Genomic DNA, 13,766 nt, shown 5'->3' on the forward strand with positions numbered 1-13,766 from the left:
GTCACGTTCTGCCTGAGCCAGAGCGTGCAATAACCGGCCAACCACCGTGCGAGAAAATATTCTATAATACCAAACAGGTTAAGGTAGTTTTTTTAAAAACCAGCAATTTAAAAACATTTGATTTTTTTTCCAATTTCGTCATTTCAAATTAAATATTTATTGACATTGATTTGATTTCAGTTTATTTCTATAACTAATTGTTCGTGATTATATTTAAACAAATTATTCAAATTAAATTTGCAAAAACTGTAAATAATATTTGAAAATTAAAAAGTATGCAATTTTTCTTTAATGTTTTCTTATGACTTTATCACCTAAAATTATCGTCCGTAAACCGACTTTACAGACAACCCCCTTTTTTTTCCGGCTGCTGCCCTTGTCCACCAGGCGGCATTGCTGAGCTATTAGTTCGCTCGGAGCTTATCGTTATTGCCATTCCTTATTTCAGCGCAGTTTTTCCTGTTATCTCACCGGTCATAGTTCACATTTTCACATTTGGTATCTTTATTATAACTGCCTTTGACATTGAATTATCAGGAAAAAACGCTAACCCGGCATGGCTGTGGTTCTCGAAAAGACTTTTCACTGCAGTAACTATTACACATAATTTATGTTACACTGAATGACACAAAAGGCACAATAAAGCACGGAGGTAAGTAATAGGGAGTGGATATGTGCGATATTTGCCATGTTAACAGTGATTGAAGTAGCTACTTAAAATATTCAAGATATATCTTGGATTTTTGTATACATACTTGTGAATACTTATTTTACCGTTTAGGGCTTGAAAAATTGTTCAATCTGGGTGCAAATAATTTATTGAGATTTTTTTAACCATTGCCATCTTTTATTACTATCCAAATTTATAAATATTTTTCTTTTTATTTAAATTTTAAAATAGAAATAACAAAGTTCTTTCAGCTTTCAGTAACAAAGGAAACAAAGTAACATATGGTAAAGGATTCTGTATAAGCTATTATCAGCTTTGGTGTTTGATATTTTATGTATGTATCTGAAGAGTAATCTGCTGAAGGATACAAGGAAGACGCTGAAGGATACAAAAGAGACGCATGGGCTCTGATGCTTCCTGACGAGCAGGAACAAACCTTTCATTTCGGAAACCTCGCGCCACCTTCCGAGAAGGCCGACGGCTGCCCTTTTATTGTTCCCCAGGATCGATTATCGCCTCCGGCCGAGTTTCACACCCGCCGTAAACATCGCTCACAAAACCCCCTTTTATGGGCATAACAGCCACTTTTAGGATGACCTGGATACTCCATTATAGGCGTCGAGTTAGCGTCTCTCTCTCTCTCTCTCTCTCTCTCTCTCTCCATCTCTTGCTCGCACCTTTCCTCGAGGTTTGGAGCCTGTCAGGCCCTCTGACGTCTGGGTCTTCGGACGATGAGGAACGGGACACATGACTAGAGATGAACAACAAAAAAATAGATTGGAGCTGTTTCGAGGCTCACGACAGTTCGTTATAGTTAGAGACGTGAAAAATTCGCGAATTCATTTCGCGACAGGCTAAAATACAAATAGTTATACGTACCTCAGTGCTGCCTCTGCTATGGGCTCACAGCTCACCTGGATGACTCTGGGCCAATGAGAAACACCCGACCAAAGCTTTATACGAATCACAGGCTGTTACGTTGGGACGTCTCACAAGACAGCAGCCAATGAGTGGGTGGCATTTGACCGAGTGTACGTAGAACTGTGGAGTTCATCCTGGAGGTCATTGAAACCGCGAATTTTTCCGGTCCCTATTCATACCTAAAAGTTAATCTGAATACACGGATTTTTAGCCATTTTCACTGTCATAGACAGTTTAAAAACGAAATGCGGAAACAGAACTACCCACACTACCTAAGAGTATTCTTAAATGCTTGTCGTATGCATACAACGCTCGGATGTCTGGGGATATTTTCAAAGTGCGCGGTTCTTCTGAAGCTCTGCTCACCGTGTATGTTGATCGGTAGACCGGGGCCTTAACTCGTAAGACAGAAGGTACTGGACTGATATGTAGCAGCGACACTGACGCGGTAGAGGCGCTCGTGTCGTCGTTCAGGGAGCGCGTCGCGTCAGACTCAGCGAAGCGCCTTAAACAGTCTCTCTCGCTCGGCGCCGAGCATCGGACCCTCTTGCAAACATGCGCGTCATACATTCTTCCGGCTTGCTCTTGCGCGTCATATATGCTTCCGGCTTGCTCTTGCGCGTCATATATGCTGCCGGCTGGCTCTTGCGCGTTATATATGCTGTCGGCTTGCTCTTGCGCGTCATATATGCTGCCGGCTGGCTCTTGCGCGTTATATATGCTTCCTGCTGGCTCATACACGTCTTATATGCTTCCGGCTGGCTCATACACGTCAAATATGCTTCCGGCTGGCTCATACACGTCAAATATGCTTCCGGCTGGCTCATACACGTCAAATATGCTTCCGGCTGGCTCATACACGTCAAATATGCTTCCGGCTGGCTCATACACGTCAAATATGCTTCCGGCTGGATCATGCGCGTCATATATGCTACCTGCTGGCTCATACACGTCAAATATGCTTCCGGCTGGATCATGCGCGTAATATATGCTACCTGCTGGCTCATACACGTCAATAATGCTTCCGGCTGGCTCATACACGTCAAATATGCTTCCGTCTTGCTCTGGCGCGTCATATATGCTTCCGGCTGGCTCATGCGCGTCATATATGCTACCGGCTGGCACATGCGCGTCATATATGCTTCCTGCTGGCTCATACACGTCAAATATGCTACCCGCTGGCTCATACACGTCAAATATGCTTCCGGCTGGCTCATACACGTCAAATATGCTTCCGGCTGGCTCATACACGTCAAATATGCTTCCGGCTGGCTCATACACGTCAAATATGCTTCCGGCTGGATCATGCGCGTCATATATGCTTCCTGCTGGCTCATACACGTCAAATATGCTACCTGCTGGCTCATACACGTCAAATATGCTTCCGGCTGGCTCATACACGTCAAATATGCTTCCGGCTGGCTCATACACGTCAAATATGCTTCCGGCTGGCTCATGCGCGTCAAATATGCTTCCGGCTGGCTCATACATGTCAAATATGCTTCCGGCTGGCTCATGCGCGTCAAATATGCTTCCGGCTGGCTCATACACGTCAAATATGCTTCCGGCTGGCTCATACACGTCAAATATGCTACCTGCTGGCTCATACACGTCAAATATGCTTCCGGCTGGCTCATAAACGTCAAATATGCTTCCGGCTGGCTCATACACGTCATATATGCTTCCGGCTGGCTCTTGCGCGAGCTGAGGCCGATATACTCTTGTTTCTTTTTCCACACTTACATTACAGCAGCGTATAAAAGCGTGTCCGAGCCCTGGTGCTGGTGCGAGGATAGGGTCTGTTCAAGTCCTCCATCTTGGATTGTGACGTCATGGTGGCTATCTTGGGTGATCCTGGCATTCCAAATTTAACGAATGTTTGATTCATTTTGGCGAATTTTGAGTTAATGGGCAAAATCTGGATGGGAAAGGAAATCTCGTGTAGGTTTCCTCTTGGTTTGAAGGACAAGTGTTTAAAATTTCATCAATAACGGAATGAAAATAAAGATTTGTATTAAATAAAACAGTCTGAAGCCATTCTTTAAATACACTATATACATATACACAGCAAAACACACCAAATTTAATACTAAAAAAATGCTTTTACATAAATGCATCTTACTCGTATTTCGTGCTGTCAAACAAACATAACGCAAGCCTCCGTGGTTGGTAGTAAGGCCACAAAAGAAGGCGAACGAAGATGCGATAAAGAGGGGGAAGTGTTTTGAGAATCTTGTTTCCTGCTGAAAGTTGTAGACGCGAAACGAGAAGGAAATACATCTTTCGCCTTTCATTTACGACTTTGTTCATTTGAGAAAGGAAATTGGATGAAGGAGGAAAAAAAATAGCTTTGGAGAAAGCAGAAATTGGTTTGTCTTTGCTCTTCTTTGTTGAACTACTTTCATGGTAAGGACTGACTATGGACGTAATCATTTAAAAAGTACTGAGCGCTCTTTTAAGTATACCGGAGAAGTAGCAATCCGTTAAACCTTTCCATTTCCTTAGTTTCTTTCTCTTGAAATTGACCTTTTTATAACTGATTATATAGTTTATGTCTCGTATGGAAACAATTATTTTAATATGACAGACATTTAAGTATTCGCAGTTAGTTATTATGAAATATTAGTCATATAACCTTGTCCCTACCCCAACCCCCCCTCCCTTGTTTTCTACCTGGAGGGGGGCGGGACGTGGAACAATTGAAACCACTAAAGTAGGTTGCTTTTGTGAGGAAAGCGAAAATATTTCTATGAACCCTCAATCTAAGAAAATTAAACCGCAAATTCATTCAAATTATTTTGTAACTAATTATTGAGATAAAATCACCTAACATATTGCCAGAAAATATATCTGCGGAAAATGGGGAGTCGACAAAAATAATATGATTAGTTTTTTTATTTAAAGTGTTTTAAATAGCAAACTTTCCAAATTTATAGTGCCAGAAACTGGCAGTTGTTTTTAAGTTTTGGAACTCCTTTAGGCGCGTAATAATAAAAAAGGATGAGAGTGAATTTTTACGATGTGCCCGCATAATGCAAAGAAATTTGCACTGTATATATAAAAAAAGTTCACATACTAATAAAAATTATATATGTGCTTTTAAATCTTATACTTTAGTGACTGATAGTGAATACTGGTCCATAACTTTAAAAACATTTTTATTGTGAATATTAGTTATATAAATTATGTTTATAAACATTATCAAGTGTATTTATATAAGTGAGATTAAATTTAGTGTAACTATAATTTTTTGTATTATAAATTATCATATACTACATTATTATTTAATAATGAATTAAAATTTACCTCGATCATTTACCTAATTTAAATTAATAATTTTATACACGTGTTTAGTTGATTAAATTAAAATTTAATACTGAGTATTTATTGATTTTTTTTTAAATTTGATTGAAATTATAATTCACCAACCGTATTTATAATAACACTCCAGTCCTTTTATTATTTTAGTTTTATTAATTATTTGCATCCAAAATTAAGGTTAGTTTTCATCACGCCAAGTAAGTATAACTCCTAGTTTGCAAGTCCCTTAAGTGCTTTCCAGAATCCCTCTACGGGATATTTCATGCCTGAAAATTATTCCGAAAACACGCGTCTCAGCCATTTTAGAGTTTTCTAAAAAAGAAAATTGGTTGTCTGTAAAGTCGGTTTACGGACGATAGTTTAACGTGACGTCATAACAAAACATTGATGAAATGATTGCATACTTTTATGAATAAAATTCAATCATTTTATTTTAATAATAAAAGAATAAATACTTGAAATTATACTAGTAATCAGATTTTTAAAATGCAAGAAAAATTAACCTTTATTACCGAAATTGTTGTTGTAATAAGCAATGAAAACCACATTAACTTTTCACTTCACTTTATAAAGAGTCGACGAAACAGTTCACGTGTACATGACTTGTAATTAATTTTAAAAACTGGCGTTTAGCTATAAAGTTTAAATATAATTATGAACATGTTTTCATATAAATCAACTGTAATCAAATATCTATCATCAATTATATGAATCACCATAATTTTTTTAGTCAATTGTAACATGACCTATTATTACTGCACTTGCCGACAGATGCTACTTTTTTTAATAATAAAATAATAAATATTTGAAGTTATACTAGTAATCAGATTTTTAAAATGCAAGAATAATTAACCCTTATTGCCGAAATTGTTGTTGTAATAAGCAATGAAAACCACGTTAACTTTTCGTTTAAATATAATTATGAACAAGTTTTCATATAAATAAACTCTAATCAAATATCTCACATAACCTATTATTACTGCACTCGCCGACGGATGCTACTTTTTTAATAATAAAAGAATAAATACAGCGTAACGGGACAATGTGCGTAACGGGACTCTTTTTCATGCGTGCAGCCGGCGTTCATCGATTTATTAGACGTTGTCACGTCAAACATATACGGTTTCGAAACGAAACACAGAAACAGAACTACTTGTCCGCTCTGGGCGTCTCTCTGATATCTTAAACAATTTACAAATGGCGTATTTTTGAAGTGAAAACTTCTATGGGAAGGTTTGGATAGGGACTAAATTCATGTAAGTCGTCATCGACATGGTCACGTGACGTGTTAACGACAACACTATATATGTTCCTATTAGTATAACTTATTGCGCTTTTAAATCTTAAGTATATGATCACTGTTTAGTAAAAAGTGAGTATAAAATAAAAATATATTAATATTCTCATATAGTTCGAATAACGAAGAAAACGGAGTCTTTGTAGCAATATCACCTAAAAATTAAGAACATCATTATTTATTTTTTTAATACGTACAATTACTATGCAATGCGTATTTTATAGTAATGCAGGAGTTATTTTACTAACGTGATAGAACAAATTTGTTGAGTGATAATATTGTTTTTTTCGTAAAAAATTACGAAAAAGGTTTTCACTTCTGTCGGCAGTCCTCATGACTGCTTTGAAGTTATTGCTCTTTGGTGTTTTGCAATCAGATTGCTGACGAAAGTGACTTCAGATACACTAACGGACACCGAGACACGCCGGCTGGAAGTGAATCAGGACAAAGGGGATTGTCAGAGCGCGCATTCGGCGGCGGACAGACCCGCAGGTGCACGAGTGTGTTGTTACGACTGGGGACCCATTAGTTGCGCCGATTATTAAATATCTCCGTAAAGCCGGGGCGATTAAGAGGGATCAGAACCGTGTGCGCAGCGGCAGAATTCCCGGCGAACTCGCAGTTTATGGACTCCAGGGACTCCAGGGAATTCTAGGGACTCCAGGGGCCGGCGAGGAACAGGAACACATGCTCGTTCCCAATGCGGGGTGACCTTGAAGGTCGTGACCCGAACCTCGAAGCTGCGCGACGCGACAAGAGTGTGTTCCAGTGACACGTCTGCACGGGATTGCATCGAGAGCTTTCAAACGGCAGCCAATTAACCGATACTTAGAGACAGGAAAAATTCGCGGATTAATTTCGCGATATGCTAAAATGCGAATAATCGTATCTTTATGCAATTTCTGCTATTGGTTCACTGTTAACCTGGAGGACTGTGGGCCAATTATAGACCCCCAGTCAGAGCAGTATCGAATCACGAGTCTCCCAGTTGAGACGCCTCACGAGTCAGTTGCCAATGAACAGGCGACGTTTGCCCCAGTATGCAGAGGATCGTGGAGTCTATCCTGGAGGTCATTGAACCCGCGAATTTTTCCTGTCCCTAATTATATCTACATACTCCCCTATAACATTCCACAACTAACGGTCTATTTAACAATGTAATAGTCATTTTTATCAAAAAGTACATAACTATTTGTTTATAGCTTCTCTGTACAGGTCGTTAGCCGACGTTGTATGTTGTGGTAGCAAAATATATTGGTTTTTTTGGAGTTCCAACTCGTGATAAACCAACGTATAGTTGCCCACGGGAGAAACACTATTTTTAGTAAATCAATTACAACCAAAGAGAATGTTTGTCCCTGAGACTTGTTAACGGTCAGCGCAAATTAAGTTTGTGCGGGAAACTGGAGCCGCGTGAAGCATATCGGCAAGTCCGTGAGGGTAATTGATAATAGTCGCCGTAATTAGCTGTCTTTAATTAGTAGCCTTGCGCCACTGCACGTATTAGGTGGGTTTACATTTCTTAAGAGCATGATAGGCGTACCGATTTTTTTTTGACGTGACAACGTCTAATAAATCGATGAACGCTGGCTGCACGCACGAAAAAGTGTCCCGTAACGCACATTGTCCCACTAAGGATGTCCCACTACGGATGTGTCCTGTTATGCTCATTGTACGCATGCGTGGCATCTCTCTTCCACTCGATTGCAACAACAATCGATTTGACTTTTCAATCATATTTTCGTCGTTTGAATTATTAATATTGTGTAATTTAACGATCGTCTACCGATTTTCAGCACAATCGGTACGGTTATTAATTTCCCGCCTATCACTATAAGAAATAAACATGGCGGACTACATACGTTTTTAAAACTTTCACAACACAAAACAAACTTTTTATAAATATATATATAACATCTGAAACAATTGTTTCCAATGTGGCCTCGTGGCCGTGCGGTTAGCATCGTTGACTACCATTCCAAAGTTTGACGGGTGGAATCCCGGCCGCTGCAATACTTTCATTTTTGTACTTGTAAAAATAAATACGGCGCGCGCGACACTACAAAAGTAATAAATATATTTGAATTAATGAATGCAAATAAAAGTAAATTTATCAATTAAATTGTAGATTTCATTTCACTCCTTCTTTGCATCCATACAAAATAGTGATAATTCAATAAAAATGATTCAATTTTATTCATAAAAGTATGCAGAGGTAGATTTTATCATAAAAAAGATAGAAAAATTTAAAAAAAAATTTCTTCCTCAAAGAATATAATATTTTTAATGCCTAAATGGTTTGGTTGCAAAAACCTATCACGGCTCAGTCTCAGGCCGAATATGATGTTATTTTCTTCTGGATCAATCATTTCATCAATATTTTGTTATGACGTTGTCACAAACTATCGTCCGTAAACTGACTTTACAGACAACCAATTTTTTTTTAATAGTTCGTGTGGCGGCAGCCCAGATGGATTCAGCGAATTAAAAAATTATTGTGGATAGTGGACCTCATTCTAGACTTTGAATACTGGTGTCAACCGACTTTTAGTTTTTTTTTATTTTAACAGGGAACTTTTTTGTGGAATTATATTGTTGACTTCATTGGCAGTGTCGTTCCTAGGCGACACTATTTGCCTTTAAAAGAGCCAATGAAAGTCTCTATCGAGTATTTTTTCAAGGTCATGATATACTGCATCTATAAGATGCTACAGGCTGTGAATTGCTCGACATGGTGTCTCATTTAGTACGACATCAGTATAGTTACGTTCAAGTTTGGAGAAGAAAATGCTCCTTCTCCAAAGTTGAGAAGTTGTTGTGGGAAATCATTATCCCCGTTGTCGCTAAGACGGCCTGTCGTGTTTGTTCGCGAGTTTACTCTTCAGTCTTGAATGGAACTCCCACAAGCGAGATGATTTTAAGCATGCCTTAATGAGATCTGCACGTGTACCTTTTGTGACGACGGGAAGTGTCTGCAGGAAATGAACGGTGAACACAGAAGTAACCCCATCTCTTGACGGCATCTAAGTTTCTGAGGTTCTTCAGCGTTCAGTCAACAACTTCAACGGTAAACTCTGTGACTAGCGAGACCTTGCTTCTCTCGTCATTTGCACATTTGACCTTCGACGCAAGAGAAACTTCACCGACCACGTGATTTTCCGAGAAAACTCTGGAGCTTAACGCTGAAATTTACCTATTGCTAGAGACCTGCAAAATTCGCGGATTCATTCGGTGATATGCTAGAATTCAAACACATATACCTCTTAGATAATTTTGATATTGGCTTACTGTTCATCTGGATGTATCTCAACCAGTTATAAACCCTCAACCAAAGAAGGATCGAATCACAGACAAACCAGCTGAGACGACTTACAAGTCGGCAGCCAATGAACTTGCGTTATTTTCCCGAGTGTACAGGGGAATGTGCAGTCTATCCTGAAGGCCATTGAAACCGCGAATTTTGCAGGTCTCTGCATATTGCATTGTCGCTGCATTCTTCACCTCCTGGAAACAGCTGTTACAATATTGTTGGTGCTTTATAATGCAATTGGCGTCCCCACGAGTGTGTTATGCCTGCAGACTACCGCAGTGAAGGACGAGTACATCAGGTAGTAGCCCAGTAGTAATAGAAACCTTGAAAGTCGATCGCCCCTGAGAGGAATCTCGTTGATTTGAGAGATTTTAACGGTCTCGCCTTTAGGAGCGCAAAGAGTGAGAGAGAGAGAAAGAATGAGAGAAGGGAAAAGGGAGAGACCCATCGGTTTCTTGGACGGTTTTTAACTAACCGGTAGAAAATTTTCCCAAGCCCGCGGGGAATTACAGCTACGACCTTTCCCCGTCTGCTGGGAATTCCCTTTTTCCCTACAAACTGAGCTGATCAAACCCCCGAGTTCCCTCAGGGCTGGCGTGACGTCACACAGAGAGAAGAATCTAGCGTGGCCCTATTTTTTTCAAATATGCATGAATATGGTTTATTTTATCATTAAGATATCCCCTTTTTTTATGATTTCAACGTACTGGACCAATGGTTAAATATTTAAAGACCTATTTCACACAGTTACAAATTTTTAAAATGGGAATTTATTACCAAACAAATTTTAAAGCATGGTTCTTTCGTAACCTAGAAATTGAAATTTTTCCTATAGCTTTTCCTTTCACTTTTCACCTCAGGGTATACATAGAATTATTTTGTTCTTTTACAAAAAGCTTCCTTTGAAAACCTGTTGCCAATAAGCAGTTTTTAACACTTCAAGTAACATATTGTAAATTTGTACAACCCATTGTTGTATTTTTTTTCATAGATGAAATACGTTTTTGGAAACAATTCTACTGAATATTTCTTGGCGCAAATTATTTTTTTTGTTAAAAAAAAAACGTAATTTTTCAAACTATGGAAAATGTGAACGAATATCCAACCATTTGAATTTATTTTGTTTAATTTTGGTTATTAATGAGCACAAGCTATCCGAAAAAAAGGTTTACAAATAACATTAACTAATGTAGATTCTGGGACAATACAAAGCATAAATGCCAAGTCAAGAGTCCGAACCCAGTATTATTGCGAACAATTTTTTTTATTAGGATACAGATGCTTTCATGCCAATGTACAAATGTCCAATCATTAGAGACCGGAAAAATTCGCGTATTCATTTCACGATATGCTAGAATCCAAACAACTATACCTTTATATTGCTTCTGTGATTGGCTTACAGTTTATCTGAAGGATTTTGAGCCAATGGAAAACCTTCAACCAAAAAAGTATCGAATCGCAAGCGTCCCAGTTGACACGTGTCACGAGTCAGTAGCCAATGAGCAGGTGGCATTTGCCTGAGTATGTAGGGGATTGTGGAGTCTATCCTAGAGGTCATTGATGGCGCGATTTTTTCCGGTCTCTACAAATCATCTGTAATTTTACATGAATATTTCAGTTCCGTTTGCAAAAAAAAAAAATGGCAGTATATGTTCGACACAAAGAGAAGGAAATGAGCCAACGCGAACAGGTTGTGGTGGGGGGAGGAAACTGACTCGCTAGTGACTCGTGGTCTGATTGCAGGTGTGGGTGGATGCTGCGGTCCAGATCTTCTACTCCGTCGGCGCCGGGTTCGGCGTCCACCTGTCGTACGCCAGCTACAACACGTTCCACAACAACTGCCTCAGGTCTCTCCTCGCATGCTCGCCTACTTTTGAAACACCGTGTCGGAACACGCACGCTGAGTCATTGCAGTAGACTTGCGGACTTTTCGACAAAGAATTCACTTTCGAACAAACTAAGATTTCTTCTTCTAAATATATATAACTCAAAGGTGACTGACTGACATAGTGATCTATCAACGCACAGCCCAAACCACTGGACGGATCGGCATGAAATTTGGCATGCAGGTAGATGTTATGACGTAGGCATTCGCTAAGAAAGGATTTTGATTAATTCTACCCCCAAGGGGATATAATACCACTCACTGACTCACTCATTACGAGATCTCTAAAACTATACACCCGATTGACTTGAAATTTAGCATAGTTACTCATTTTGTGATGTAGACGCTCACTAAGAACGGATTCTGCGGAAATCCGATCCCAAGGGGAGTTTCGGGGGCGTAATATATCAAAATTTCCAGTTTTTGGGTAGGAAATCACCATGGCAACGGCTGTTGCTTTGTGGATGCTTCATTCGTCTCTATGGCAACGACTATTTCATTGTTAGTGCAGTCCTCATCACTGTTGAAATTTTGGCGGGTACTTTAAATATCAAAAATTGCTTTTATTTTTTTTTCAAGTATATTTATTTTACAGACTTGAAACTTCACAGTAATGTACCTTATGTTACGCAGGATGACATTTCCCGAAAATTAGATCCCATGGGTGGTTAAAACCAGGCAACAGTGGGTACTTTGTCTGCATGAGAACAGGATTTTGCATTGTTCATGCCTTCTGCGTCTCCATGGCAACGGGCATCGCGTGGCAGTGGTGTACCCACAAGGAGGGGCATGTATAATGAGCGGTGCAAGAGTGATCTGCCTGTAGACTGCCGTAGCGAAGTACGGGTACATCAGTTGTACGATGCGTGCACGAGTCGGGAAACCATCGGTGCTATTAATTTTCTCTCCGGTACATTATACAGCATTGTAATAAATTTTCACTGGATTTTTTTTATTTACCATTACTGTAAATGGGAGATGTGGCTTAATTTTTTTCCATTAGTATAGCCGTGCGAAGCTGGGTCTTCGTAAAAAACTACTTCGTATTTCGACTTCCCGAGTTCTGCTCATTGAGTCAAAACACACGTAGAAGAAATAAGTGTATTTTTGTAAGAGTCTTAAAACGTGTATGAAATTTTTGCTATTATATCAAGACTAGGAGGTTGTAAGGCGCCCGTTGAAATGATGAATACAACAAACACTTTAATTTAATGAACGCGAAATTTTTTTTAATAATTCAAATTCTTTCAATGTTGTGAAAATTAAAATCATTTTTGATATATATAGCCTAAAATACTTATATTTATATAAAATGCATCCGTGCTTTATACTGATAATTTTGGCAGAAAAAAATTTAAGTGACCGCAAAAGAAGAATATGATAAATAAAATCAAAAGGGCGTAATTATGAAGCTAATCTGCCAAAAAAAAAAACATTTTGGCAAACAAAAATACATTATATGCATAAAAGACAAAAAAATACCTAATTATTCTTGTGGATTCAGTTTCAGAGGAAGTGAACATAGCAACCGTACTTTGACGAAAATCCCTGAGTAATTTTTCCGTGAGTGCGTCGAGTGAACTATGTTCGGGTGACGTCAACCATCTTAGCTAACCCCCCCCCCCCCCCCCTTTTTCTCTCTGCGGCGTCGGTAAGCGCGGCTCGTTTTTGGAAAATTCACAAGTCGTGTTTTTTCTTCTAACCGCCGTCGGACACTAGCCTTTTTTGGGTTCCAAGTCAGAAATAAAATTAATACGTTTGATTTTGAAAGCTATTTGTGTATATCTTATATATAAAATTCTCGTGTCACAGTTTTCGTTGCCATACTCCTCCGAAACGGCTTGACCGATTTTGATGAAATTTTTTGTGCTTATCCGGTATCTATGAGAATCGGCCAACATCTATTTTTCATCCCCCTAAATGTTAGGGGTAGTCCACCCCTAAATTTTTTTTTATTTCCAGTTTTTGGTAGGAAATCACCATGGCAACGGCTGTTGCTTTGTTGATGCTTCATTCGTCTCTATGGCAACGGCTATTTCATTGTTAGTGCAGTCCTCATCACCGTTGAAATTTTGCAAGTACTTTAAATATCAAAAATTGCCATACTCCTCCGAAACGGCTTGACCGATTTTGATGAAATTTTTTGTGCTTATCCGGTATCTATGAGAATCGGCCAACATCTATGTTTCATCCCCCTAAATGTTAGGGGTAGTCCACCCCTAAATTTTTTATTTTATTTTTTAGACAAAATTTTTAATTTCTATTTTTTTATGATACAACATACAAAAATACATACAATCCTCAATTTTCACCCTTCTACGATCAACCCTTATTTTTTAATAGCCATTTTAGTAATTTAATC

At 38.9% G+C, this 13,766-nt stretch overlaps 1 protein-coding gene across 2 annotated transcripts in view; it reads left to right on the forward strand.

The window, feature by feature from the left end:
- LOC134528561 (sodium-dependent noradrenaline transporter-like) overlaps positions 1 to 13,766 on the forward strand; it is a 173,892-nt gene that overhangs the window by 132,648 nt on the left and 27,478 nt on the right. For both annotated transcript variants that reach the window (XM_063362295.1, XM_063362296.1), the window contains exon 7: positions 11,263 to 11,366. In XM_063362295.1, coding sequence (XP_063218365.1) covers positions 11,263 to 11,366 — 104 coding nt within the window. The remainder of the gene's footprint in view (positions 1 to 11,262; positions 11,367 to 13,766) is intronic.

This window comes from Bacillus rossius, chromosome 1 (genome assembly GCF_032445375.1).
Source record: "Bacillus rossius redtenbacheri isolate Brsri chromosome 1, Brsri_v3, whole genome shotgun sequence".
Taxonomy (NCBI): Eukaryota; Metazoa; Arthropoda; class Insecta; order Phasmatodea; family Bacillidae; genus Bacillus; species Bacillus rossius.